Raw genomic sequence first — 27,357 nt, forward strand, 5'->3', positions numbered from 1 at the left:
GTGATGATTTACGACTGAGAGAGAGAAAGAAGTTGCAAATCGTAGAGGGAGATGAAGAAAAAAATTTTTGGTGTAAGGAGAGGTAAAGGTGACGAAGATTATTGTTCAAGGTTATTCTTATTTATTTGAAATATTTACTTATTTACATTAGCATTTAAGTATTTAACTATGATTTCTTAATGACAAGATTGTATTTAATATGTTTTCATGTTATAAGCGGCATGATTGATAAATTAGATAACTAAAAGGTGCACTATTTTTAGAGACAAGTCGGAGGCGATGTTGAAAACTTTCGTTTTTGTTTTTTTTTTTTTTTCCTTTTTGTTTCGGATTCCTATAATGATAACGGAGAAAAATAGAAAAATAAATAGTTCATATAAAAGTAAGAGGGAGAATTTAAAAAAATAAAAAAAAAAAAAAAAATAAAAACATAATAAAAGAAATAATCAAAAAAAGAAAAAAAAGGGATTGGCAGAAAACAAGAAAGAATAAAGACGATAGTTCACTTTAATGGGGAATAATGAAACTTATCATCGGGGGAAGATAATTAAAGATTTAAAGAGTATGGGAGAAACAGAATTTTTCCTATAAAAAATGAAAACACGAATCTGTTCTTCTTTTTATCAGAAAACAAAATCACGAAACTTGTAGGACGAAATTTTCGCCTGTGAGCAGTCGGAGCGGAAGAGGAGTAATCGCAGAGATGGCTGAAGCACACGAAGAAGAACGCCTTGACGTTCTGACGAAAATGGGTCAGAAAACTGGGATTTCAAAGCCCAGGCAAGTTCTCAAGCTCTGTATTAGTTGTTTCCATTTGGATTTTCGATCGCTGTTTTTGCTTTTCTTTCATTCTCATCCATTTTGAGCAATTTCAAGAACACGTCTGTTTGATATCAGAATCTCCAACTGTAAATCATAATTCTATAAAGTACTCATACAATTTGAATCTAGTATCTGAGTTTGGAATGGAATTCTCATTTCATGTTCTTGTTATAAACTGAACGATGGAGGAAGATTGATGAGTTCTTCGTGCAACTGTTGTTTTTACTAAGTTTAATATACCAATTGGTATTCCATTTATGTAGAGTTCCGCCTACCATCTTCTTGTTGGAGGATCGCTATTTTGTTGGTTTTTTGATCGTGAATGATTTCTATTCTGTTCTTATACAGGAGTGAGGTTCACAGAGATGGAGATTACCATCGAGCAGTTCATGTGTGGATTTTTTGTGAGAGTACTCAAGAGTTGCTTCTGCAGCTCCGTGCGGACTGTAAGGATTCATGGCCAGGATTATGGGATATATCAAGTGCCGGCCATATATCTGCTGGTGATTCCTCACTTGTATCGGCCAGGTAGCTAATTGCAATCTGTTGGTATCATGAGAGCAGTATTTGCTTTTTAGGAATTTCTGGTGTTGTTACTTATTGCATTAGTCCATAAGCTCCTTTTCCCTGTTACTTTCGCTTTCAGTCGTGCCAAAAGTCATTCATATTTTCTGTTCTTGTTGTAGCTAGGTAAATTAGTTATCATGTTGGGTGTTTCTTTTTAATTTTTTTATATACAATAATTATTCTATTTTAATTTCATGTGCGTGTGTGTCCGTGTGTTTTCCATCGTATGGCATTTTCTGGGTTCCTTTTAATTTTAAAATGGAATGATAGGTTTTTTCGTTATCTATTAATCTTCTATTAATTGTCATTTTCACATGCTAAGGCTGTTTTAATATTTTGAAGTGAGCGTTCCTTTGAATTGTTTTTTGTTGTTCTAACCTAAAAGTTTTAAAATGTTTAATAGTTTAGTCATTTGTTTCTCCACTACTGAATTTTCATTTCAATAGAATGTCTAGCAGTTTAGGTATGCAATTCTACTTTTTTTTTGTGTGTGGGTGTGTTGATTGGTGGTGCCATATCAACTGATCAAGTGCAGCTATGCATTTTTCAAATATAGAAACACGACATGAACCTATTGACTCTTACAAATCTTAATTCTTAGAAATGGATGTCATCTATTTGCAATGTAGTGTTTGGCCTGATAGATCTGTTATGCTTGTCAGCACACTATATCATAGTACCATTATTGTGAATTTAAAGGAACTTGTTTACCTTCAACAAAGTCTCATATGCTCCCAGGAGGGAACTTCATGAAGAACTAGGTGTAGCTCTTCCAGAGGATGCATTTGAGTTGATATTCATATTTCTTCAGGAGTGGTTAGTAGATTCCCTTGCTTTTATGTGTAATTTCCATATCCTTCTTCGTGTATTTTCTGATCATTATGAACAGAGTTTAATATTTTATAGTTTAGACCACTTAACTATGTTTGTACATTGATTTTACAATTACTGTATGCAATGAATGCAGTGTTATAAATGAGGGGATGTATATCAACAATGAATTCAACGACGTGTATCTGGTGACGACTCTAGATCCAATTCCTCTGGAGGCCTTTACTCTTCAGGTGAGAAACTATAAAGTTGGTCATTACATGAGGATACTGTAGAATTTCCCATGTGTAGCTTACTATATGAAGGCTTTTTAAGTATCATCAATTGGTTTACTATATATTGCTGTAAACTATCCATATGAGTAGTGAAAGGTATTATATGCTCGGTCTTTTTTGCAACAACTAGTGGCTTGACTGTCTAGAATTTGAGGATCCATGGTTTATATTTTTAATTCATTTTCGATCAAATCATTCGGCTGAATGGTTTCTTTACTTTTAATGAGGGAATAGTTGATTTCAACTACTTTTGTTTTGTCTGTCATAAGAACTGCACGGTAACTCACATGCTCTGTTGATCCCGGAAGTATTGAATATTTTTTCTGTTCTTATTCATAATATTTGTGCTGTTATCCATATGCATGAAAAATATTCTATATGGATCTTCCTGCATGTATCCATTCAGACTTGCAACTTGAAAATTTCACTTATAATCTTAAAATCCTTTTTCTTTAGAAGTTTTCATTCATTAAATCTGATGAGCTGTCTTCAACAATTTGGACTGAAATGTTCCTTCTTTTTATTTTTTCTGTAAATAAAATTGTAGGAAACAGAAGTTTCTGCTGTTAAATATATTTCTTGGGAGGAATATAGAAGCTTACTCGCAAAAGAACATCCTGAGTATGTTCCTTATGATGTACATGGGCAGTATGGTCAACTATTTGATACACTTGCAAAAAGGTATGCCACTGAGAACTATCCCAAAACCTCGGCCTTATTAAATTTGTTTTATATTTTTATATCCAACAATTTCTTGTGAAACCAGTGCCATCCAGTTTGTTGCTCCCACTTTATGGAGGATAATATATGGTATTAAGAACATCAAAGGATACTAAGGAAGGGAAACTCAAGATGAAACATAATTGTCAAGGAGACTAGGCCAAAAGTATGCAGTTACATAACCAAAATGGGCTTGTTATTATTGAAACTAAGTTGTGGGTTGGGTTATGCATGTATTGGGTGTCTGATCCCCTATGTTTTCCTATGGTCTATACTATGGGTTGAGGCTAGGCATACAAGATTAATTAATTAAAGTTTTTCTTTCATTATTTTAATTGTTATTATGTGTTGTAGTAATCAGGATGATTATGACTCTGCAAGTCGATTCCTATATGCAATTCCCCATTTTGCATGAATTCTGATCAGAGTAATCCAGTCAATAGAATCATTCATATTTTGAACAGTTGTTCCTTAAATCTAGAGAGGAACTTGGCATGTTTGCAACAGATCAGACTTGCTGCAATTCACATTAGCAATATCTCTATTCTACCCTCTATTTGTTGTTCTGAGCATCTGAATTTTCATTTGATATATCTATGCCAATATTCTTTTATTGTGTTAAACCATCCACTGATAATGGACTGCTCATTATACTCCTATATTCTGATCTTTGTTTGACCAGTGATATTGTTAAACAGACCTTCTTTTAATACTACTAGGTTCAGTTCAAATTTTCTACCCAGCCTTTGGATCTTCTTCAGATTTCCATTTAGTGTTCTAATCCTGATTTACCGAACTCAATTTGAGTTTTAGCTCCATCTGCAGACCTGATATTGTTATTAAAATTTACATAACATGAACTAATTGTTCTTCAAAACATCTTGTTAATTGGAGCTTTTCTGAGCCCCCCCCCCCCATATATATATATATATATATTTGTGGTGACTAAAAATTCATAGACCAAAGAGGGAAGGCGCCCAAGGGGTACACGAATAGAAAGAGGCTAAACAGCCAAAAAAGAAGCAAAATACCACTTTTAAAGTGCCAAATTCCAAGATTCAAAAGTATTCGTGTTTCTTGGGAGTCATTGAAACTGTTGACAGTTAACTTTCATATTAAAGGAGATGGAATCCATTCCAAATCTGATGAAAAGATGTGGATTTGGTAGACCATCTTCTGAGATTTATCTCATCCCAAACCTGATGTATTGCTGCACTAAAAGCCAGTTGTCCCACTCAGTTAAAGTAGGATGATCCTGTGAAAGTCATATCACCAAATCCATTCCCTCTGGCAAGGGAGTATCTACCAAAGAAAATGTCAGAAATGTGTAATAAGCCATGATCAAATCTTTGAGGAGAAAGGGCACTGAAAAAACAGGTGATCTATCCTCAAGACCATTCCAGCTTCAGAGGTTGAGGGAACTGAAACGTGTCTCCTAATAAGGAAAGCTTGTATAGGGAGGCACTTATGAAGCATGCACCAAAGGGTGAAGCTGTAGCCACTAGCAAGTGATGCAGCTTGAGAACCAAGCTAATTTGGTCCAAATGACAGTATCTTCCTGAGCTATAATGCAAATCCAGGTAGCTTGAAAATCAGACTGAGAAGATTTTCAAAGGATCCGTCCTGCCAAGCTGGGACCTAGGAAATATGGGTGAGGGCAGCCCAGATGAGGTCCATTTTAGGGAGGGGGTGGGATGTAGTATCCCAAAAGAACCTCTGATGATGAGAGCGACTGTGGCTAATCTGTCTGAACCCATGCTGTAAATAGTCCTATCACACACTTCCATGAAAAGAATACTGGCTGGCTGCCAGTTTTCTAACCACAGTCTAGTAGATTCATCATCATTAATGGAAGAGGAGATTAAGCCAAGTACAAGATTTACAAGATTTCTGAGCTCCACAACTTTTCTCGAAATCCAGTGGACATCTGTGGGCATAGGAATAGTCCTAATAGTGTCCTTTTGAAGATATCTTTGATAATTCCCAATCAACTTAGATATTTTCCCCCAAGTCAGTTTAAAAATTCTAGCTGTTTTGGAGTCTTGGAGATGCCTGATACCCCAACCCTCAGCCTTAGAAGGCACACCGATTCCCAGGATGTAGGGTGAAGCAATCTTGAAGTCCAAAACACTTCCAAAGAGAAGGTTACATAAGGGCTTCCAACTATGCAATAACTAGTTGCAGGAGGCATCCAGCCTAGCAACTAGCTAAGAGAAACATTACAAGCTGATAAGAACCTTCAATTCACTATGGAATTCAACAGCAAAATGTAGAAAATTCACAAGATAGAGCAGGATTTAATGGTGCAAGTCACCCTAAACACCTCATGGTGCCCTCAGCCGAAGGCTGCCCCAAAGTCACTCACATAACAATCCATACCCTCTTCTCTCAATTCCCCCTATTTATTACCCCTCAACTATCCCTAGCACTCCCTCTGTCCGCCACATGGCATGATCTTGGGGTCCTATTGTTTGTAAAATTAATATAACCGCAAGCGCACGGTATCGTGTAGCTAACGGGTCGATCTCAAGGAGGTATGCCACTTAGAATTTAATCTCTTAATGGTAATGCAAAAGTGCAATGATTCAAAGATTTTAACTAATTAATTAAACGAGTGGTCCTAATCCATACATCTAATGCAATCGAATTGAGACGAAAAATAAACAAACATAACCAACGCATAATTAATAAAAGGCAGAAAAAAAAAGTGAATAATACATAAGTAAAAATAAAAGGGAGTGATCCGAGTGTCAGCTCTGGATCTAGGGAAGGGGAGTATAATTATAATGACTTTGTCCGTGGACCCTTTGCCTTAGCTTACAATCCACCGATCGGGGGAACGAATATTAGAGAAAAAAATTTGTAGAAAGGAAATAATCAAAGCAATAAAAGGAAAAGGGAAACCTTAACCAAAGAGAAGCACGACTGAAGGCATCTTTGATCAAGGACCCAGGGAAAGGAAGAACAATAAATAAATGTTGAAAGTAAATTGCAGAATGTAAATAATAGAGCAATAAAAGGAAAAGGGAAACCTTAACCAAAGAGAGGTACGACTGTAGGCATCTTTGATCAAGGACCCAGGGGAAGGGAGAACAATAAATAAATGCTGAAAGTAAATCCTAAATTAAGAATATGGAGGGGTAGATAGAAGCAGGAATGGAGGGGGGAGAGAAAATTATTGAAGAAGGTTACTTGCATCTTTGAACTTCAAATAATAAAAAATAAATTGAACGAACGATTCGAATCTCAACCAACCCTAACAACGATCTAGAATGATCTTAGATCTACAATTGCTAGACCTAGAGAAAAACAAATCCTCTTGAAACTTGAAACTTGAAACTTGAACTTGAACTTGTAATTGCATTACATAGAAAAATTAAACCAAACATTCATTCTAAAAATTAGAATCTCACAAAAGCAATAGAGAAAACTAGAGAGAGCCTAAATAAACTAAAGAGAAAAGAAAGAGTGCTTCTCCTAAGCTCTAAAACACGTTCTCCCTTGATGGAGTATGCTCTCCTTTTATAGAGTTTACATGGGATATGAATCTTGATAGAATTTGAATCAAACTCAGAGTTCCTATCTGACTCAACCTATTAGGGTTTTGGCGTACTAATCGGACTGCCTTAGAGAGATCAAATGCACAATACCACCGTTGGATTTGAGGATCAAGAAGTCGTGAAGCTCTCCTCCAAAAATCAGCTCGATCGGACACCAGATGACCATTCGATGAAGGGCTTGATTGAAATTGGACAGAGACATTCAAAAACGGGATTTTTCCCTCTTCCTTCTTTGAATCTAATTCTTTTTCCTCTTTTTCTTTCTTTGATCAAATCCCAAATAGGAAATAAGATATTGAAGTATGCAAGGACTCTCTTAATAATATCTCTGTAGATTTGATTGATCATTTATAATCTCATCCGTAGATCAAAATTTGTTTCTTTATCTCTAAAATATTTTGGAGTTGGCCCATAATCACATCTCTAGACCACATGCTTCAGATCAGGCCCATTTTCGCATTTGAGAATTTGAACGGACCTCTTGACGTGTAAAATTGCATGATTCAAACCCAAAAACTCCAAATATTTGCTTAAATCTTGAAAAGTCTTAAAATCTGCAAAAACAACATAAAACCCAATGTAGCTCCACTCGAAGTGTGTAAAATGCATGCTTTATGCCCTAAGATTTCACACATAAATTTGCTCATCACCTATCACTAGCAAACTAGTTACACAGCATAAGTGCTTGTGTAAGTAATTCGCTTTAATTGTTGACCTTATGCAGTTGCTAGCTCATTGCCTCTTAGGTTGCTTGTTAGTTGAGGCCTTTGTCTTGCTTTGCCTGGGCTTTGTTACTTGTGCCCTTGCTCTTGTATTTCCTTTTATTCTCTTTTGGTAATGAGTTATTTATTCACACCCCCCCCCCCCAAAAAAAAAAAAAAAAAAAAAAAAAAAGAAAGAAAGAAAGAAAAAACTGTTTGCAGGAATACCCCCTTGTTCCAACTTGCTGTGTCTAACATTCATAAAATATGCATTAGGACTAATTAAGCATAAACTTAGAAGCCATTTCATAATTCTCAAATGTTATTGGTCAAAATTTACAAAAATTGAGGCTTTCTAGGAATGTTCACCCTTTGGAGTCAAAATGAACAAAACAATACTGAATGCCAAAATGTGGTAAAATATTCCATCAGAACTGCAAAATTTTGATTGAAAGCTTGCATTTTATATAAAAGGTTAACTGAAACACATTTGAGATTTTGTCAAAAGTGAAATTTCGCTTGAAACATACATATATATATATATGCTAAAACTATGAAATTTTGATGAAACCATTTCTATCTTTGATACATAGGCTGTTTTGTTTGAATACCTGGCAAATTTAAATATTTTGGTTGGTCTAAAGAAATATCGTCAATACCATGTTGCTGATCTTTTGTTCAGTCCAGCCTCCTCCCACCCACTCCCCTTTCCTCTTTTATCAGTTTCTGTTCTGATGAGAAGTAGCTCGATCGCAGTTTTCACCCAAAAAAAAAAAAAAAAAAAAAGAAAAGAAAAGAAAAAAATGAAGTAGCTGGATCAAGCAATCAATTTATTTTAAATAAAAAAATGCACCATCTGTAGTGTCAAATTTCTAAGTTTAAGTTACTATAATTTCATGTGCATTTATGATCTTGTGTTGACATTGCTGTAGGTATAATTGTAATACAGAGGCTCGTTGTTTGAGTCTGCAGAAACAGCTTTCTCGCTATTCTCCAGTTTGCATTGACCCAAAGGTAGCTATTCTTCTTGTCCCTTGTACTAATACTAGTTTTTAGTGATTATCAGAATTGCCCTTTAACTGTTAAATCTTATGATTCCTATCTTGAGACTTACTTGATGTTAATGTTGGAAATATTTCTTTCTTATTAGTTATGATGGTTAGCCATTTCTTGCTTCTGAACTTGGATGTAAATATTCACACCTCCATATTGTTAAGCAATGTTAGGGTACCAAAGGATGCAAACCCTATAGTTTTCCTTCTGTCATTCCTGATTAAAAGAAGAAAAATTGAAAGCCCGATTTCAAGTCTCAACTGCTAGCCACAAAAGGCATGCATAATGCTTTTGTTCTTTTGTGTACTATCTGATTTTCCAAGTATAAATTCTTTTCATATAATGAAGTATGAACTACACTACAAGCGGCAGTTTTGGTAAATGTTTGGATTTGCTTGTTTGCCAGGTTTAGTTGTTCTCTCATTGATCACCTCTACATATTCTATCAGATATTGTCTCCTTTCCTAGGAGAAGACAACTGCTAAATTCTCTCTCTTTCTCTCTATCATGTGTCAGTAACTTATTTTTCTACTTTTTCTCTCTTCTCTTACTCAGCTCACTGGGATCTCAGAAGCAGATAAGGAAGCCCTACTGTTGATTATAAAAGCTGCCACTATACTGGATGAGATTTTCCATTTGCAGGTTAGTTTAGCTCAAAGTAGTCTTTATGTATTTATTAGTAAATGTGAATAAATGGAGTCAAACATGATTTGCATGTGAATTTCAAGTGGTTTGATTTTGGAAAGTTTTATATGCTTGCTGTGTATTGTGGGAGAACAGTATTATGATTTGAATATTCCACCTATAACCTGTTGGAGAGCCCATGGGCTAGACAAAACTCTAAAGTGCATCCATCTGCTTCTTTGGTTACTGAGTATAATTTGTTCAGCATGGTCCATAATTGTTTGACTGATGTCCAAAAAAGTAAAGATAACATATGGAAAAGATTCCTAAGCGTTAAAAGCTAGTTTTGGTTGTAGGTTTGATGTGTAGATCAAAAGAGGTGGAAGAGAAGAAATAGCCAGCCTGCTGGCCCAACAAACTAGCCCTACATGTCTACTTTCATGGTGTAGTGATGCAGGATATATGGGGCTGCTCCTTCTAGTCTTAGCCCAGGCCTAGTTATACTAGAGTTACCATGTCAGACCAGGCCGAAGCCCCTTCCAGCCCTGAATTTAGTCTTACAGTTATTTCAGTATACTTAGCTTTTATTTCAGTTTATTAATGGTCGTAGTTTCATTTTTTGTGTTGGAAGTATAATTAAGGTTTCCTAATTGGAGTAGACTACTCTTTTAGTTATATTTTTTGTTTTCTTATATTTTTATATTGGTTTCATATTTTGTGTTAAGACTAGGTTTTGTAATATCTAAGATTTTTTTTTTTTTTTTTTAATTCTATTTGCTTTGTATTTCCTTATCCTACTCAGGGTAGGATTTGCTCAGATTGTAACTATAAATACCCCATTTGGGCCTATGAATGAAGATAACCTTTTGATCAATAACTTATTCAAATTCTAACATGGTATCAGAGCCTAATTTCTATTAGGGAAGAGAGAGCTAACTAAAGGAATCAAATCCCTCTCTTTTCCCTCATACTACTACCCCTTCCATTGTTGCAACTTGAGCCATTGTACCACCAAAACCACATCGCTGCAACCTGAAAATTCTTGCAGAACCATAGCCTTCTACTTTTTTTCTCCATTAACTGCAACCTGAAACTCGTTGCCTCTTCTTCTTCTTCATCCTGCAACCTAGAACCTTCCATTGAATCACCTCTTGTCTTGCTGCCACTGCAACCTGCAACCCTCCATCGAACCTCTATTGAAACTCCACCTGCCGCTGCAACCTGCAACCTGCAACCTCCATCAAACTTACAACCCACAAATTCCATCGCCCAAGCCTGTAAATACCTAGGGTCTCTCCTCTTCTAATCTTCTTCTTCTAATCACCATCGAACTAGAACTAGACCTTCTGCCATCTTCAAAATTGCAAGAAACATATTCCACAAGAACTTCTTTAGCCATCAATTCACCATAATCTCATTCTAGATGAAGGCATTTTATACTTCTAAACCAGACCAAACTATCTTCCATTGAACCGACATGGACCAAACTAGACCAGGGTTCTATTTGTGAATTTGCATATATTCAGGGATCTTTTTTTGTGAATTCACATATATAGGGATCTCTTTTGTGAATTTGCATATATACAGGGGTCTATTTGTAATTTCCCATATGTTTAGGGTCTTTTTTGTGAATTCACATACATTTAGGGGTCTGTTTGTTATTTTCCATATATCTAGGGGTCTTCTTGAAATTTCCCATGTATACAAGGGTCTTTCTGTAATTTTTCATATATACAGGGGTCTCCTTTGAAAAAAAGAAAAGAAAAAAAAAAGGACAGAGGAAAAAAGATGCTGTCCTTTATCCTATGAATCCTATTTACCTACTATTTTTTTTTTATTTTCTTTCACGTCACATTACCTCTTTAATTTCTGCTTTTTTCAGGTATGATTTTTTTCTTACCTTGATTTCTATCTATACATTTTTATGCTACTTTCATCTTACCATTTCAATTTCTTCCTTTTCAAGTTTACCCATTGGTTTAAATTTTCTCTTCTAAGAATTCTCTTAATTACATTCGGGCCATTATCTTACCTTGGTGGACCACAAAAAATATCATTTAGGGATTTCCTTTGTCATTGTTTTACCCACATGTAAAGCTACACATGAGGAGAAGATTGAAGATATCTACCATTCAATGTTTACTTCAAGAGTATTGTCTACCTTTTTAGGTCATTATTCAAATGCCTTTCTTTTAGACTTCCTTGTGTAGAATTTGATCTTTGTGACTTTCAGACTTCTTTATGTAGAACTTGATCTTTGTTATCTTCAAAATTTTGTTCCTTACCTAGGCAATCTTCCACTTTGGAGATCTAATATTGCTATGGCTCTGACTTTTTTGATCTGTGCAGAACTTGATCTCTGTTACCTATGGTGATTTGCCCTTTACCACTTGACATCTTCCACTTTGGAGATCTAACTTTGCTGAATATTTGTTGTTTGACCTTGCAGAACTTAATCTCTATTACCTTTGGAGATTGTTATTTATCTTGACAATTTTTTCCTTACCTTTGGAGATTGTCCCTTTACTTGGCAAATTTTCTCTTTAGAGATCTAACATTGCTACAATTCTAAAATTTCACTTTTGCTGTTGTACGCCTGTACCCTAGTTGTTGTTACCCAAAAAATATATTTTCCCTCAGATATGTGTAGAAATTTGGTCTTCTCAACATTTGAAGATTCTACATTTTTCTTGGGCATTCTTCCTTGAAGACCTAAGGTTTATCTAGAAGTGGAGGCAGACGTAATCTATAAGTTATTAATGAAGTTTGAAGATCAAGTTGCAGATGTTTACCTAAATTGATGTTTTGTACTATTTGGCCAAGTTAGGCATGTGTGATATCCATGCCTTAACTTGAGGGGGAGTGTTGGAAGTATAATTAAGGTTTCCTAATTGGAGTACTCCTCTTTTAGTTATATCTTTTGTTTTCTTATATTTTTTATATTGGTTTCATATTTTGTGTTAGACTAGGTTTTCTAATATCTAAGATTGGTTTTTTTATTCTATATTTGCTTTGTATTTCTTTATCCTACTCAAAGTAGGATTTATTCATATTGTAACTATAAATACCCCATTGGGGCCTATGAATGAAGATAAGCTTCTGATCAATAATTTCTTCAAATTCCAACACTTTGCATGCATTTCAATTTTAAATTTTAATAAGTGGTGTGGTGGATAGTTATAACCACCCCACAGCAAGAGTGTAGACATTTGTTTTCTTTAACAAGGGCTAGTGCAGCCTTTGAGGAAGATGATGCTGGAATAGAAAGATGAATTAAAGCTTGATTTTAATGCATGCAATATGCGTGTACACTCCCTGCCACCCCCCTCTCCCTCTTTTTCTTTTCTTTCTTCTTCTTGTGTGATTTCTTTTCTCGTCGAACTCTGATTCTTATCAGGTCCCCCCCCCCCAACCCAAAAATAAGTAATAATAATAGTAATAAATAAATAAATAGAACAAAAATTGTGTAGATTTTAGACCAATGGTACATGTTTAACAATCCCTGCCTGGGGAGACTTTTTTATGGTTTCTATTTTGTTAAGGTTTTCTTTATGGTAATAGATGTTTCTATTTGAGTTGTATCTAGAAGTTAGATCTTATACTAGGCTTGATTTGTATCTTATTTGGTTACTATCTTCTAGAGATTTCCTTCTCCATTCACTGCAGAGGGGAACTCTTCCTTAAAAGAAGGGCTGTCTGCATGCATCCCACTATTCTGAAATTTGTTTGCCTTTTGGTGTGTGACACTGTGCAAGTATTGAGAAAGCTTGCATTCGCTCGGCGTAGACTTACCTAGGCATTAGGCCAGCGGCCTTGGTCATTTCCCCTTTTCCTTCTCTCTCCTGTGAGTTGCTAGCAAGGCAACCTTTCTATCACTGAGTACATGCGATAGTTTGATTTGCTTGTTTCATGGATTGGGCTTGAGGAAAAAATGATACCCAACTTACATCTCAACCTGAGTTAGGGTTACTGCCAAAGATTTGCTGAGAGCTTCATGTGTTTGATTGGTATGGTATACAAGATTGCTTTCAGAAGGCTTGATGACTGAAGAACTATTGAAACCTCTTCAAGTTTTTGGTCTTGGTTTTCCCCCTGGTTACCAGGCCATGAAACCAAGTTGTGCTGTGATCTCGGTGAGTTTGTGTAATTTTTCCAACCTTTATCACTTCACTTGGTGGGTTTGGATGGCCATATGGCCAAGATAGGTCCTGGAACTTTACACCCTCTTATTTTAGGCTTTTGCAACATAAAGCAACTTTAGTTTTTACAAACTGAAAATTGCTACTTTGATGTAAGACCTTAGGTTGGTAGTCTATTTCATGGGTGAGCTCTACCCTAGGCTATTCCATACACTAAGAGACTACCCTATTTTCTCTTTCCTTCTTCAATTTCTTATTCTTCACTTCATTGTTTTGAAATTTCCTGTAAATCTGAGAACTGATCAAAATATTTATTGTTGCTTGACCTGAAGCTGCTATCTCTTGCTTACTGGTTATCCCTGTTGGCTGATCTTCACTGCTTTACTGTTGCTCTGCTTTTCCTATAGGTATGGAACAGCAATCCAGCATTACGAGATTGGTTAAAGGAGCATTGTGATAAATCTGACTTGGATAGGCTGAAATGGAAGTATTATTTAATCAATAAGAGTCCCTGGTAAGTCGAAGTATATTTTTTGACGTTTCTTCAAAATAATGTGATAGAAATTGGTTGCTTTGTATGATCTGAATATATTTTGCATAAATGACATAATATTAGATGCTTTGGATGCATGACTGTGGTAGACCTCAAAAAGGAAGACGGAAAGAACCAAATTCCCATAGAAAATAATAGGAACAACTCTCTGATTTCAAATTATAGACTGGATATTCTAAAGGAAGAAGAGAAATGTAAACTGGGCTGACTTGGAATTAATTAAGGAGGTTTGAGTATAATTCTCCAATGAATTGTATCATCATGGTCGGGAGTTATATAAAGGAATAAAGTTAGGTTGACTTGGTGGCACTCCTTGTTTTGATGCGGTGCATCTCTTTATGATTTAAACTCATTTAAAAATCTGATTTGTCTGCACTTAAGAACAGTACCCAATTGTAAGCAAATAGTAAAGTCTTTTCTGTGTCATAATATAATTTATAGCCCCCCGCCGTTCTTTTGTAACAGGTCAGTCCTTGATGAGAATGAGGCCTTTTTGACCACTGCAGACTCAGCAGTCAAGCTGCATGCGGATTCTACAAAGTCTCTACCTGGCTGGAAAGGGCTTGAATATAGAGCTGCATTCCCTGTTCAGAAACCTTCTGGTGCTAATTTCTACCCTCCGGATATGGACAAAATGGTAGTGCATCAAGCATGTATTTTTAGATGACCCCCCCCCCGCGTCTTTTTTTCTTTCCTTCTAGAAGAAAAGGTTTCCTATACTCCACGTCCAAAACTCCTTTCCTATGTGATGTCTGTTCTTTTGCCATTTAGACCGAGATGATTTGAATTTTGATTCTTGGATAGTTTAGGCTCTCTTTGGCATAAATCATGTTTGTGTTTATGACCTATTTATGAATAATCAATTATGGTAATGGGTTATGAGTAATAAACAATAATCGTTTGGTTCCTACTAAATATATTATATTATATAGCAAGAAATAGGTTTGGTATAGTTGGATAAATAATATATAATGTATGAGTTTGGTTTTGGTGTTGGTTCACTTTTATTGGTTTGGGTTAGTTTTGATACCCCTAGAATGTTATTGTATTAGTGATATAACAAAGGTAATTTTTCTGTGGTAATTTGGTTTTGGTATTGGTTCACTTTTAGAATGTTGGAGACTGAGAGAAGCAATGTTTCATTCTAGTTTTGGGTAACTTTACCATTTTACCCCTACTTAAATAGTAATTCTGCACATGTTAATTAATGGTAACCACATATATTTTTTTTAACTGTTTATGAGAATAAATCATAAACAGCTGTTGATATATTTATGAATTTATGTTTAGTCAATTTATTTTGATGGGAAACAGGGGTATAAATCATACCAAACACATTTATGTGTATGTGTCAAATTATCATAAATTTAAACTATACCAAAGAGAACCTTAGTCTACCTCCCTAATTTGGAGATCCGTCTGTACTTCGTGATGCTCCAAGGATGAATTCCAGCCCCCCCCCCGGGTTTCAGATATGTTGTTTTAATGGTCCATATCATAATTGAATTTCTAGAAATTTTTTATGCATTGCAAGTATACATGAGAAGTCAGATGGTTTGAATTTAACATGACTAGATGATGACATGGATAGTATGTCTTCTTAAATGTGGTAGTCAATCAGAGCTGTGATGGTGGCAGTGATAGCCCAAGAGTATGAGCCCCCCCCCCCTCTCTCTTCTTGTGTTGTTTGGAATGGTGAGATGGTATTTGTTTATTCTTTGTACTCATATTTACACTTACAGCTGCAAAATCTGTGGTTTTGCTTGGTTGAGGGTTGACGCCAGCTCAAAAGTCAACACTAGGAACTAAGAGTCAGTTCTCAACTAGAATCAGTCGTAAGAATCAATCCAAGTGCCAAGTTAGCAAAATGTGGTACAACTTATTTTTAGTTCTTACCAAAAGAAACAGGGGGGTACTGCTAAATCTCGTTTTTGTACTATTCATCATTGGAATTGGTTTGTCATGCTGCTTGAGGTCTCACCAAAAAAAAAAAAAAAATTAAATGAAAAAAAAGAAGCCAATTGAAAAATTTTCTGAATGCCTGCCAAATATCTTGTTGGATGGTTCATCTTGGGCTGAGCCTGGCCACTCTGCAGTCTATACCTTCATTAATGTTATCTAGTCATTTATGTAGTATGTCAATCTAGAAAGATAAGACCCACCTGGGAAGCTATGACATATATGTTGCAAAGTTCCATTTGTTTGCATCTCTGCATACATCATCCTGGCAGTGATTAGTTTTCTTAAATTTGTGATAGGAATTTGAACTGTGGAAGAATAGTTTAAGTCAGGATCAACAGGAAGCTGCTACAGGATATTTTACCGTTATTAGAAGACATGTTGAATCTGATTTGCATGTCCTTCCGGACAAAAGTATATCTGGTGGCATTCATCAGGTCGCAGAGTCATTTAGTGATCTTTTCATGGTTCCCTACTCAGAAGAATATAAGGCTTTTCTCACAAAAGCTGCTAAGCTACTGAATAAAGCTGGAGATTTGACTGACTCCCCCAGGTAGATTGTTCTTTGGAAGAGATTTAGGTTCCTTTTGTTGGAGGTCCTTCTTCTGCAGTTCATTCTTGGCTCATGTCTAATTTTTTTTTTCTCCTTCTGACATTGTGTAGTTTGAAGAGGCTTGCTGAAGAGCAAAGCTGCTGCTTTTCTTTCGAACAATTACTATGAATCTGACATAGCTTGGATGGAGTTGGTAATTCTTGCGCGTACATGGACTTATTTCTTTTTATTTGTTTACATATTCTGTCTCTGTTAATCTTGGTCTTTTCACTAATTTGCAATGGAAAGTGATTGAATAGGTAAAAGTTAGTTGCTATTGCAAAGCAAATGGTAGTGATTAAAAAATAGTTTCAATTGTTTCTGTTTCTTTTTCCATGGATTTTTCCCCTCCCTTTTGGAATTTGATTGCAGTTATTGCATTATTTTTCGTCATTTGCTTCATTTTTGTTTGACAGTCAAGCTCTAAAATATCCTTTCTTTGTTGAGAAATCATTGGACTTCTGTTGTTTTAGGTGTGGGTACAGAGTAATGGTGGTACTGTTGTTTTAATTTTAATTGACAAGAACCGCTTCCAGACTACTTGTGCAAAAACAATTTATACAACTGTTACTTTTGAAGGTTTTCTAACCTCTAATAGCCTATGAAATTGAAAACAGTCAAAGAAACGCTTAATTTGATATCTTTTATGGATATTTATTTTTCATAATGTTACACCGTATTCAAGTTTTATGTTTATCCTGTCTATGGGATTTGAAAATTGCTTGGATTGCGTGGATCTTACTTCTTGTTCTTGGTCTTCTTATCACTTATACCAACCACTTTCACTTATCTGCTTGAATCCTCTGCAGGACTCCAAGTTGGACATTACCATTGGCCCATATGAGACTTATGAAGATAACATTTTTGGATACAAGGTATTGGGGATGGGCATCTTATTTTTCTGTTATACACAATACCCTGTCTGATGCAATAATGGTGATTTTGTTCACCAATCCCTGTTGGCTTCAATTGGAGAATGGACATGTGATGGTTTGCAGTACTTTTTTAACTTTTCTCTGTTGCGTGTCTTATCCTGTAGGCTACATTCGAAGCATTCATTGGCATACGTGATGAAAAAGCAACCGCTCAACTTAAACTTTTTGGTGATCATTTGCAAGTTCAGTATCCTCCTTTGCTTTCCTCTCATTTGTTTTCTGTGTTCAATTGTTCATCCTCTAACATTGCAGTATTTGGTTAGGTTTTGGAGCGAAATCTTCCATTAGACAATGTATACAAATCTGAAGATATCATTGCTGCTCCGATTCGCGTGATTCGTCTTGTTTATAATGCAGGAGTGAGTTTTGTATTGTCCCTAGAATATTTCTTTACTTATGTTAGAGCAATGAAGCATTTTGTGGAAATCTATGAGGTGCATGTGGATACCTTAGGGTGTTTGGGACATATAAATTTTAATTATGAGTGTTCACATCAGATTGTACCCCTACTTAGGATTGTATTTCTTTGAAACTTTGTTTCTTTTCCTAATGTGGGGAGTACGGGTGATGTCAATTGGTCGGTTGGTGTGGGTCCAGTTCTTTCTTTTGATTTTGGTGCAAGTTTCAGGGAAACCAAAACCAGGCCATTATGGACTTTCTTATTTAGGCTTGGTTTAGGTTGGCTCAGGTCAGTCTCAGTTTGTCTTATTAGTTTGTCTTATCAGGTTCATCAATGTTTGGTTCATTTCTCAGACTGGTAATGGAACCAGTATCAGACTGATTATAAACCAAACCAACCTCATAAACCTTTTCAAATGGTCTGGGCAGGGGTCAATTCCTCCCATATTTCTAGTGTGGTCTGTTGGATCCGTAGGCTCTTGGACCCTAATTTATATTGCAATTTCCAAATGCTCAAAATTTAATTGAGCTGGTCATTCCGCTGTTTCCAAATTGGATGTCTAACGTTCATTCTTTGGGTGTTGCCTAAAATTAAATAAAACACTAAATTGGTGCAATGGTTATACTTTTAACCTGAAACTTAGTGCCACTGTTAAATTAATGTCATTAATTATATTTCTTAGGGTTAGGTCTATCAGGATTAGGAATTTTGAAAAGAAATGATCTGTGTAGGGTTATGCAGGTTCTTAGGTCTGGTTTGTACTAGGTTGAGTTTAGGCTGGTCCAGTTGGGGCTCCAGTTGGGGCTAAAGGGGGGGGGTTCATTTGTTTAACCTGAGAGTAACAGAAAACTCAATCCAAAATGGCCCATTGAGGGGCTTTGTTAGGTCATGGTTTGAAACCCTCTCTGGGAGGTTGTTATGGCTTTCTAAAACTGTGTTTTTATTTATTTATTTATCTTTTTTACTTCCAGTTGTGTCTTGATATTAAATTTTTTACTAAGATAAAGTTGTTGACTTTGACATAGTTTTTAACACATTTACGATGTTTTGTTCGATTTTATATGTTTTGTCCACCACCTTATTTGTGCAATACAAAGCCTCTATGATCTGTTAAGACTATGGAGTACACTGGACACTTATCTAAATTGTGATCAGTGAATCTATAAACACACAACAATAGTATATGATGTATACTGATCTGGTCTAAGTTCTGACAGTGAAACTTCTAGTAGTATATATTGTGTTTTAGTACAACCAATAGATGGTGGGCTAGTTATAAGGCTGTAATTACCCTCTTACTGGTTTGGGTGGTGGTTTTTTTTTGGTTAAACCATACTAAGTTTGTTTGTTAAAGTTTAGAGTTCATTCTTCTTGGTTCTCACTTGTTGTGTTTGCGAGCTTTTAGACATCTTATGCTATTATCGAAGTGATCTTTGTTTTGGCTGTTCTGGGCAAAATGCCAACCAATATTTATTTTTCGGAACAACTTGGTCAGAAGTAATGGTTCATTCTCTTCAAATGTCATATTAGGATGTTAAAGGTCCACAAACTGTTGCTTTCAATCTGCCAAATGATGAACGTATAGTGAAAGACCGTGGGTCGTCAATGGTCATGCTAAAGAACGTCTCAGAGGCAAAGTAACTTTTTTTTTTTTTTCCCGCTAACTTCTTGTCCTGATTTGCACCAATTTATGTTCCTTATTTTATCCACATGACTAGGTTTTGTGATTATTTTGAGAAACTGTTGAAAGTCTGAGTTGTTATTCCAACCAGGTTCGAGCTTGTTCTTCAACCAATATCTGACGTATGTATAAGAGAAGAACAGAAGATACATGTTGATTTTGAATCCTTTTTCACTCATACAATTTGCCATGAGTGCTGCCACGGGATTGGACCTCACACGATAACACTTCCAAGTGGTAAAAAGTCTACAGTCAGATTGGTGAGTTCCCTCTAATGATATTGTTAGTTTGTTTTATTACTGTTGTTAGTCTGATTGGTTAACCTTTATTATACCTTTTCCCCTTCTTTGACCAGCAAGGCCAAAAACTGTATTAAATGGAGACGGGATACAAAAGTGAATTTTGGGGGGCAGGGGACATAATATAGATAGAAGAAACATACTGCTTGTTTGATAGTTCAGAGGTACATACAAAAGGATCATGAAAATTATATGCTTATCTCTTGACTAGCATTTACTTATGTGAGCTACTTTTGCTGAGAACCTATCAGAAATGCTTCATGCTGAATTTCTGTTTTAGCCATTTGCCCAATTCATATATGCTCTGCTGTGAGCAATTGATCTGGAGAAACATAAATTCAACTTGTCTAATCCATTGCTAATTGAACAAGAAAGAAAGAAATGCGTTCCTCACCTATTTGTGAGCTGGCACATTCATTCTTTTTCTTTTCTTTTTTCACCTACTAGACATTTCTTTTTGGTTTTTGATGTTTTTATAGATCAATCTAATTTCAACCCTGGAGTTCAGTCATGGGAAAAACCTTGATCTACTGAGAGACTTTCCAGTTTTGATTGATGGCTTGCATCTTTGTATCATATTGGGGCACTAAAATCAAATGCAAAGTTTGACTGAACATTTAAAAAGCAAGTCGGAACTCCAGGGAAAAACCTTGATCTACTGATAGACTTTCCAGTTTTGATTGATTGCTTGGGTCTTTGTATCATATTGGGGCACTAAAATCAAATGCAAAGTTTGACTGAACATTTAAAAACAAGTCGTTAGGTTTACCAAACATTGTTTTGGTTCTCATGTTTTGCTTTGTTTGGATGATGAAGGAACTTCAAGAACTTCACTCAGCTTTGGAAGAAGCAAAAGCAGATATAGTTGGCCTCTGGGCACTAAATTTTCTAGTAAAAAAGGTAAGTCCTTGTCTGATGTTGACTGGTTTATGTACAAATTTGATGGCCTGTATGAAATGCTTTAGCTAACATAAGATTGATAGGGAAACTAGAGAGCAGGTTAGGGTTTATTTAGCGTGTGTTCCTTTCTTTTCGGTATGATGTTCCTTTCATATAGTTTGTTGATGATTTGTTTAGCTATTCTGTTAATTGTGAGTGCTTTTGCAGTATCATTGGTATTTCTGGCACTTTATTCTCGTCTTTTTTCTATAGATATTCTGATACTACAACTGTAGCAGTTGCAGATCTAAAAACATCCTAGTTTAATCATCTATAAGAAAAGAGTGAAGATAAGAAGAAAAGAATGGACTGAAAATAAGTGACCTATGGACACAATAGCTAGGCACCCAGTTATTTATGGCATTGAAACAATACATTTACAAGTGTAGCCTTAACTTTTGTGAGATATATAAAACCCTAAGGGAAACAAGTTAGTCTAGAATTACCGCCTGCAAAAATGCTGCTTTTATGTTGTGTTGCCTTTAAAGTAAAAAAGAAAAAAAGAGACTACTTTTCTACTTACCTTAGCTCCTTACATAAGCATCGGGTTAGGCATGTAATATCCCCATTATTCTTTGACTAAGTGAATTAATATATGGGACAGTAGAATAACACTCTCTCACATACTTCTACCACCAACCTCTTTTCAGCTTCTTCTTCCTTGTTACCATGCAACATTTAATTTAGAACTTCATGTCAGGGCAAACAGCTTAAGACTCTCTTTGGAGTCCTAGGTTACAATTGGGTTCCAAGGAAGGGGTGCTATTATGTGAAAAACCAGCTTCATACTAAGTTACTGCCAACTTTTTGCTCTCTCTCTCTCTCTCTCTCTCTCTCTCTCTCTCTCTCTCTCTCTCTCACACACACACACACACACACACACACACACTGCAGACATCTGGCTGTAGTCGGAGCTGAGGTTGGGTGTATTTGGGTCAATTGCGTTCTCCTTTTTTGGCCTTGGGTGTCATCCTTGCTTTGTGTGTGTGTTTCCATGTCGTGTCTGAGGTCAGTGAACCTGCAGAATTTTTGGCCAGTGCTTTGAGTTGGTCTGTTCCTAACCAGGTGGCCTTTAGAATCCCATTGCCTAGGTTCCATTGTGAAGATGGTCAACATCCACTACTTCGATTGCGCTCATTTTGTGAAGCATTCCCTGTGGAATAGGGGCAAGCTATGGTATGTCAAAATTTACAAGCACTGTTCAAGCGTTATGTGACCCAATGTATCAGAAATTGGGCACCAAGTACTCCATTGTTGTGACTTAGCTCTACAGGGAAATGAGATAATTGGGGACGTTGGCATAATGTGTCCAAAACTTCTGAGCTGGTGCCTCCGCTGGGGTTTACCAACTCACCCCAAAGACCATCACTCTAAAGCAGAGATATGGGACCATTTTTTGTGTATATAATACTGTTATTGGTCTCAAGGAGTATGATCAGTCTCAACAATCCAACTTAGAGGATAAAGCTTTGGTATATCAAACACTTGAGGAGGTGATGTTAACCGGACCCACAACCACCCCAAAGAAGGCCCAGGGAGTTGCCATTACCTACAGCCCTGCCAGCAGCCCAGGAAAATTCGGCCAACATAGGGGTGTTTTGGTTATTTTGGGTGCTCCTAGTCCAACTCAACTTGATCTAAGTATTACCAGAATTCTATTAGGATTCCTACTCCTAATCTTACTTTAATATTTGAGTTGGTCTTTTTTAAGTTATGAAAGAGTCCTAATCAAGTTAGGAGTCCTACTTAGAGAAGGATTTCTGTAGTTGTAGTCCAAGTTCCACTGGCAGACTAATCCTATTCTTGTTTTAAAATTTGAATTATCCTAGGTTGAGTTATATGAGAGTCCTTTGTAGAATGAGAGTCTTGAGTGAAGTAGGACTTCTAATTTGGTTTGCTTTCTAATTGTAAGTCCTAGTTTGATTTGTTTTCTAATGTTGAGTCCTAGCATGAATCCTTCATGTAAGGTTAAAAATATAGCCCTTAGCTTATAAAGAACACAGCTTATGAATTATTGAATGAAGGATTGTTGAAGGTGAAATAGTTGGAGTCGTGGGTTTCCTAAGGGAGGAAGCTTGTGTCTTCTGGTGTTCTCTTATTTTCTGCAATTTTCGAGTTCCTTTCCCCTACAAGTAAGTTCTAAGATCTCCCACCCTTGCCCCTACCCTTCTTCCCCTCTCTTCCCATTGCACCTTTCTTCTTTCCCCTCCTCCTAGCCTAAGGTAACCCCTCTTCATCCCCTGACACTAGTTCTCCTAATCCCAGACCCCTACCCCATTGTGGTCCTCATTCAACCCCTCCCCTAAGCCTGCAGCAGTTTTACCCCACTTCGCCTACCCTAATTCAACCACTCCTTCCCATCCCCCAACATCACAGCCCCCTTTCTTCCTTTTTCCCTTGTGGCAGCATAGTTCTCCAAACGTCTAAACCCTAGGTCTCCCTTCCCTCAACCAAACCCTAAAATTTGGACTTCAAAAACAATAACAACAACAACAACAACAACAAGCCTTGTTCCAACTAAATGGGGCCAGCTACATAAATTATTGCCTTCCAATCAGCTCTATTTGAGGCCATACTATGGATATCCTTTGTTAGCACTTCTCTTAAGGTCATCTCAGGGGTGCCCCTAGCTTTTCTGATTCCTACGGTGCCACTTCAAACGACTTTCTCGTATCTTATCACTTATTAGAGCTACTTCAAGACCAGCTCTAATATGATCATTCCTTATCTTATTCCTTATCCTATTCTTCTTAGTTTTTCCACTCATCCATCTTATCATCCTGATTTTAGCCACACTGAGTTTATCTGTATGAGGCTTCTTAACAGCCCAACACTTTGAACCATGCATCATAACTAGTTGTACAACGGTCTTATAGAATTTTCCTTTGAGCTTTAAAGGAATACGTCCATCACACAAGACCTCAGATGCACCTCTCCACTTCATCCACCTACAAACTACCCATTCACCCCCCCCCCTTAGTCCTCTTCTTTTCCTCATTAAAACCCTAATTTCAGAAACTTTTATTCTTCCCCAAAACCCTAGAAACCCTAGCCTTCTTTCATCTAACTCTCAAACCCTCCATGCAAATTCCCTACCCTTCTAGGATTCTCTTCCCCTCCCTTCCCTTGCACTCAATCCCAATTAGGAACCCTAGCTATCCTTAGAAACCCTAAATTTCCAAGACCTTAGACTTGACGTTCAATTCTAAATTGTAAATTTCAGCAAGGGTTAGGTTCGAACCTTAGTGGCGACTAGGAGATAAAATGGTGCCTAGGCGGCAATAAGATGATCAAAGCGGTTGGGTAAAATTTTTTCAATTCAACTACTTTTACGCTACTTTTCAATACAACTACTTTCTATAATAAGCTAAACAAATGTTGAATAGTCACATTCATTTTAAAAAATAATAAAAAAACATTCAAATCATAATTATGAAAAATTATTCAAAAAAAGAACATAAACATAAGTTCATCTCATCAAACCATGTTTGTCAAAGTGTCCGCCTAGGCATTTATTGATTCATTGATTCCTGATGTTGAGTATGGCTCATGCTTCACATTTTGTTGCCGACAGGCACGGGGTCCCGCTCTCTAGTGAGCAGGTAGGGGTCTGGGGAGGTTGCCCCGATGGGGGTGTGGGTGCAACACCCCTAGAGCAAAGAATAGGTTCTATGTCACTTTGGGGCCTTGGAGTTCCTTTGTAGATTGGACATCAATTAAGCGGTTGAAAAACCACTTTGCCGCTTAGGCGGACACTTTGACAACTATGGCTTCAAGGTCATCATCCTTTATATTTGCCATCCTCGCTCTTAATACATTGAAGATGGTTTAAATCCTTGGTCATTCCTCTCTTCATTTAGCCACTTCAAAGACAGATTGCTCCCCATCCTAACAATCCAGTTTATTATATAGATTGTCATGTTTCTATGCTCTTGCTTCCGCCTCAATCTTTTTAGCTTCATTCTTGGCAAGCTGTATCTTGCTAGATCCCTCTGTCAAGTTTTTGGGCAAGCTTTCTTGGTCCTAACAGCTGTTCAGATTTCATCATCCCACCATTAGGTTTAGTGGCATGTCGAGAACTTTTGTTTTCCCCAGAACCACTTTAGCAACCTTCTCTATATAGGCTGTCATCTTGTTCCACATTGGATTGATGTCTCCCTTTTAAGTTCCATTTTCTTCATCTGACCGTTTAATCTATAAATGGGATCAAAGATTCTGTATTTAAGTTTGGGCAAACTTGTTGATTGGATATGCGTGGATAATATCATGATAATGTATATGTATGCATATAAATACAGTTGAAATTATTGCAGTTGCTTAATATATCATAGCATATACACATATATATGACCTGTCCATAGAACAAAAATCAATAGGCAAAACATGCTGTGGAACTGGTCTTCATATTGAACTCAGATTTTGTGTACATTCACATGTGTACAATCCCTAGAATCTTGGAAAATCAGTTAGTGCGTGTGTTTGTTTTATATGTTCAAAATCATTAAGCTCTCTTGCTAACTCAGCTTTACATTTCCTGTTTTCATTTTCTTGCTGGTATTTATTTTTTTATTAGGCCTCATTATTCATCAAATATAAGTTAATGAAGAACTTAAGGCTGCTGGACCTATTTATGAATACCTGTCTTATATTTTGTTCTCTTTTTGTCAGGAATTGCTTCCAGCAAGCTTGATTAAATCTATGTATGTATCTTTCCTTGCGGGATGCTTCCGATCAGTACGTTTTGGGTTAGAAGAAGCCCATGGGTAAATACTTACAGTTTTAGTTTTATGATGTGTCATCATGCCATAAACAGCTGGAAACTCCTTTGATTGCCTCCCCTCAGCTCTCCATGCCCCCCCCCCCCCGCCCCACCCCCTTTTTCTGTCTCTTCTCTTCATTCTTTCATTTCCCTTTACTAACTGCTTTTGAAAAATTAAATCAGGAAAGGTCAAGCACTGCAATTCAACTGGTTATTTGAAAAACAAGCCTTTGTTTTGCACTTCGATGGAACATTTTCTGTTGACTTTACCAAGGTTACCTATTACTTACAGTTAAGTGTTGTTCTTCCTCAAATTAAAATACCTGTGGCCTAAAATTTGTTTTCTGGCTGAAGGTTGAAGGAGCTGTTGAGAGTTTGAGCAGGAGGATACTTACAATACAGGCAAAAGGTGACAAAGAAGCTGCAAGGTCACTTCTTCAGGAGTATGGTAAAATGACAGAACCTTTGCAACTTGCGATGGAGAAATTAGAAAAGATCCAGGTATAGGAACTTGGCTCTATTCGACCCATAGAAAAATGACAATTTCCTTTGAGTTGTGCTCTTTTATGCATTTGGTTGGAGGTAAAGTGCATCTCTTGTTTTTCTCTGAATACCTTTCACTCTCTCAAGTGTGTTCATTTCATTTTCACTCTCTCAAGTGTGTTCATTTAATTTTTTCCTCCAAAAATGAAAGAAAACCAAAGGATTTTGCGTTGATGGTACTTTCTGGCCAACATGGCTAATGGGAGACGAGATTTTATTTCTTTCCTCTCCTCCCTTCTCTGGATTATCCTTTCATTTTGGTCCAACCAACCAGAGCGCCCTTGATTCATATTCTTCCTGAGTGGCAACTGAAATATAATGTGCACAGAACAATTTTAAGAATTCAATGGCAGAGCCATTTCCACAGGGAAAGGGAAATGGTAAACAGCTAAAGAGAAGCTACCATCAGCCATATCCTTTGAAGGCATACACCTCTTAAACCTTTAGAAAGAAGCTCTAGATTGAAACATCAAACGTCATGACTTCCATTTTTTGTTCTTCTTCATTTCCTTATTTTCATTACCATCAGTGATGTGCTTTGCCAATACAATGCATTCGCTCTCTATGATTGTAAATGCTTTATGATGGAACTAGGGAATTTGTGTGAGATAATTTAATAATATTTGGTGATCTTCCTAGTATACCATAAAAAATTAGTGCCTTTGTTTGCTATTGACTACCCAAGTAAAAGAAATTCCATTTTCGATGTTGAAGGAGATTCTCCTGAACAAAAATCCCTCCAGTGTCCCTTCGTTTACGTGTGTGCTTAAAATTTCCTATTATATGCTCATAGGTGCACACGAATTTGGTTTTTATAATTTCTTTTTGTTTATCTCAGGTACCAGTGGATATCGTTCCCATATTTCATATTGCCAATGAAATACTGGAGGAGGATCATTAGAACTTTTGGCATGCCATTTCACCTTTCCATTTGGTCTTCTTTGTTTCATTTTTGGTCTGAGAGACCATGGTCTGTGTATTCTCTTTATCTAGAGATGGTCAATGGTTGGAATCAGGCTATGGAGATGATCGATGGTTGGGTTCAGGATATGGCAAAGAAAAGTGTCGCATGTCTTAGAATTTTTGGGTTCAGATGAAAATTGTTATTCTTTCTTGGTTAATAAAATGAAAATATTGATGAGCTACGGTTTGTCTGTCATTTGAGAAGTGGAAAAACAGCTAACATCAACATCTCCTTTAAAGCATGCGCTTTATACATTTCGGGAAGGTTACCTTCAGACCCTTAAGAAGGTGAGTGAAAGTTTCCTTGGTGAAGAGACTACCCATCTCATCTATGTAGTGGTATTCTTATTTCTTCCTCACAAAGAACCCTTGACAATTGAGGAGTCATGGATATGGCCCAAGGGTTGTATGAGAAATCTCATTTGGGCTCAAAATTTGTCAA

The 27,357-nt window shown here is 36.6% G+C and overlaps 1 protein-coding gene across 1 annotated transcript; it reads left to right on the forward strand.

The window, feature by feature from the left end:
• The first annotated feature begins 683 nt into the window (after positions 1-683).
• Positions 684-27,097, forward strand: NUDT3 (nudix hydrolase homolog 3). The gene is made up of 21 exons (XM_089152671.1): positions 684-780; positions 1,171-1,350; positions 2,128-2,205; positions 2,357-2,453; positions 3,043-3,176; positions 8,409-8,490; positions 9,085-9,171; positions 13,700-13,806; positions 14,311-14,482; positions 16,104-16,357; positions 16,475-16,550; positions 17,206-17,271; positions 17,436-17,513; positions 17,595-17,690; positions 19,262-19,368; positions 19,504-19,672; positions 20,528-20,611; positions 25,319-25,413; positions 25,593-25,683; positions 25,764-25,910; positions 26,791-27,097. The coding sequence occupies exons 1-21, from the start codon at positions 704-706 to the stop codon at positions 26,851-26,853; spliced, it is 2,340 nt and encodes a 779-aa protein (XP_089008797.1). The 5' UTR covers positions 684-703; the 3' UTR covers positions 26,854-27,097.
• The last annotated feature ends 260 nt before the right edge of the window (positions 27,098-27,357 follow it).

This window comes from Hakea prostrata, chromosome 4, assembly GCF_041222555.1.
Source record: "Hakea prostrata isolate BN-2017 chromosome 4, UWA_Hpros_2, whole genome shotgun sequence".
NCBI lineage: Eukaryota > Viridiplantae > Streptophyta > Magnoliopsida > Proteales > Proteaceae > Hakea > Hakea prostrata.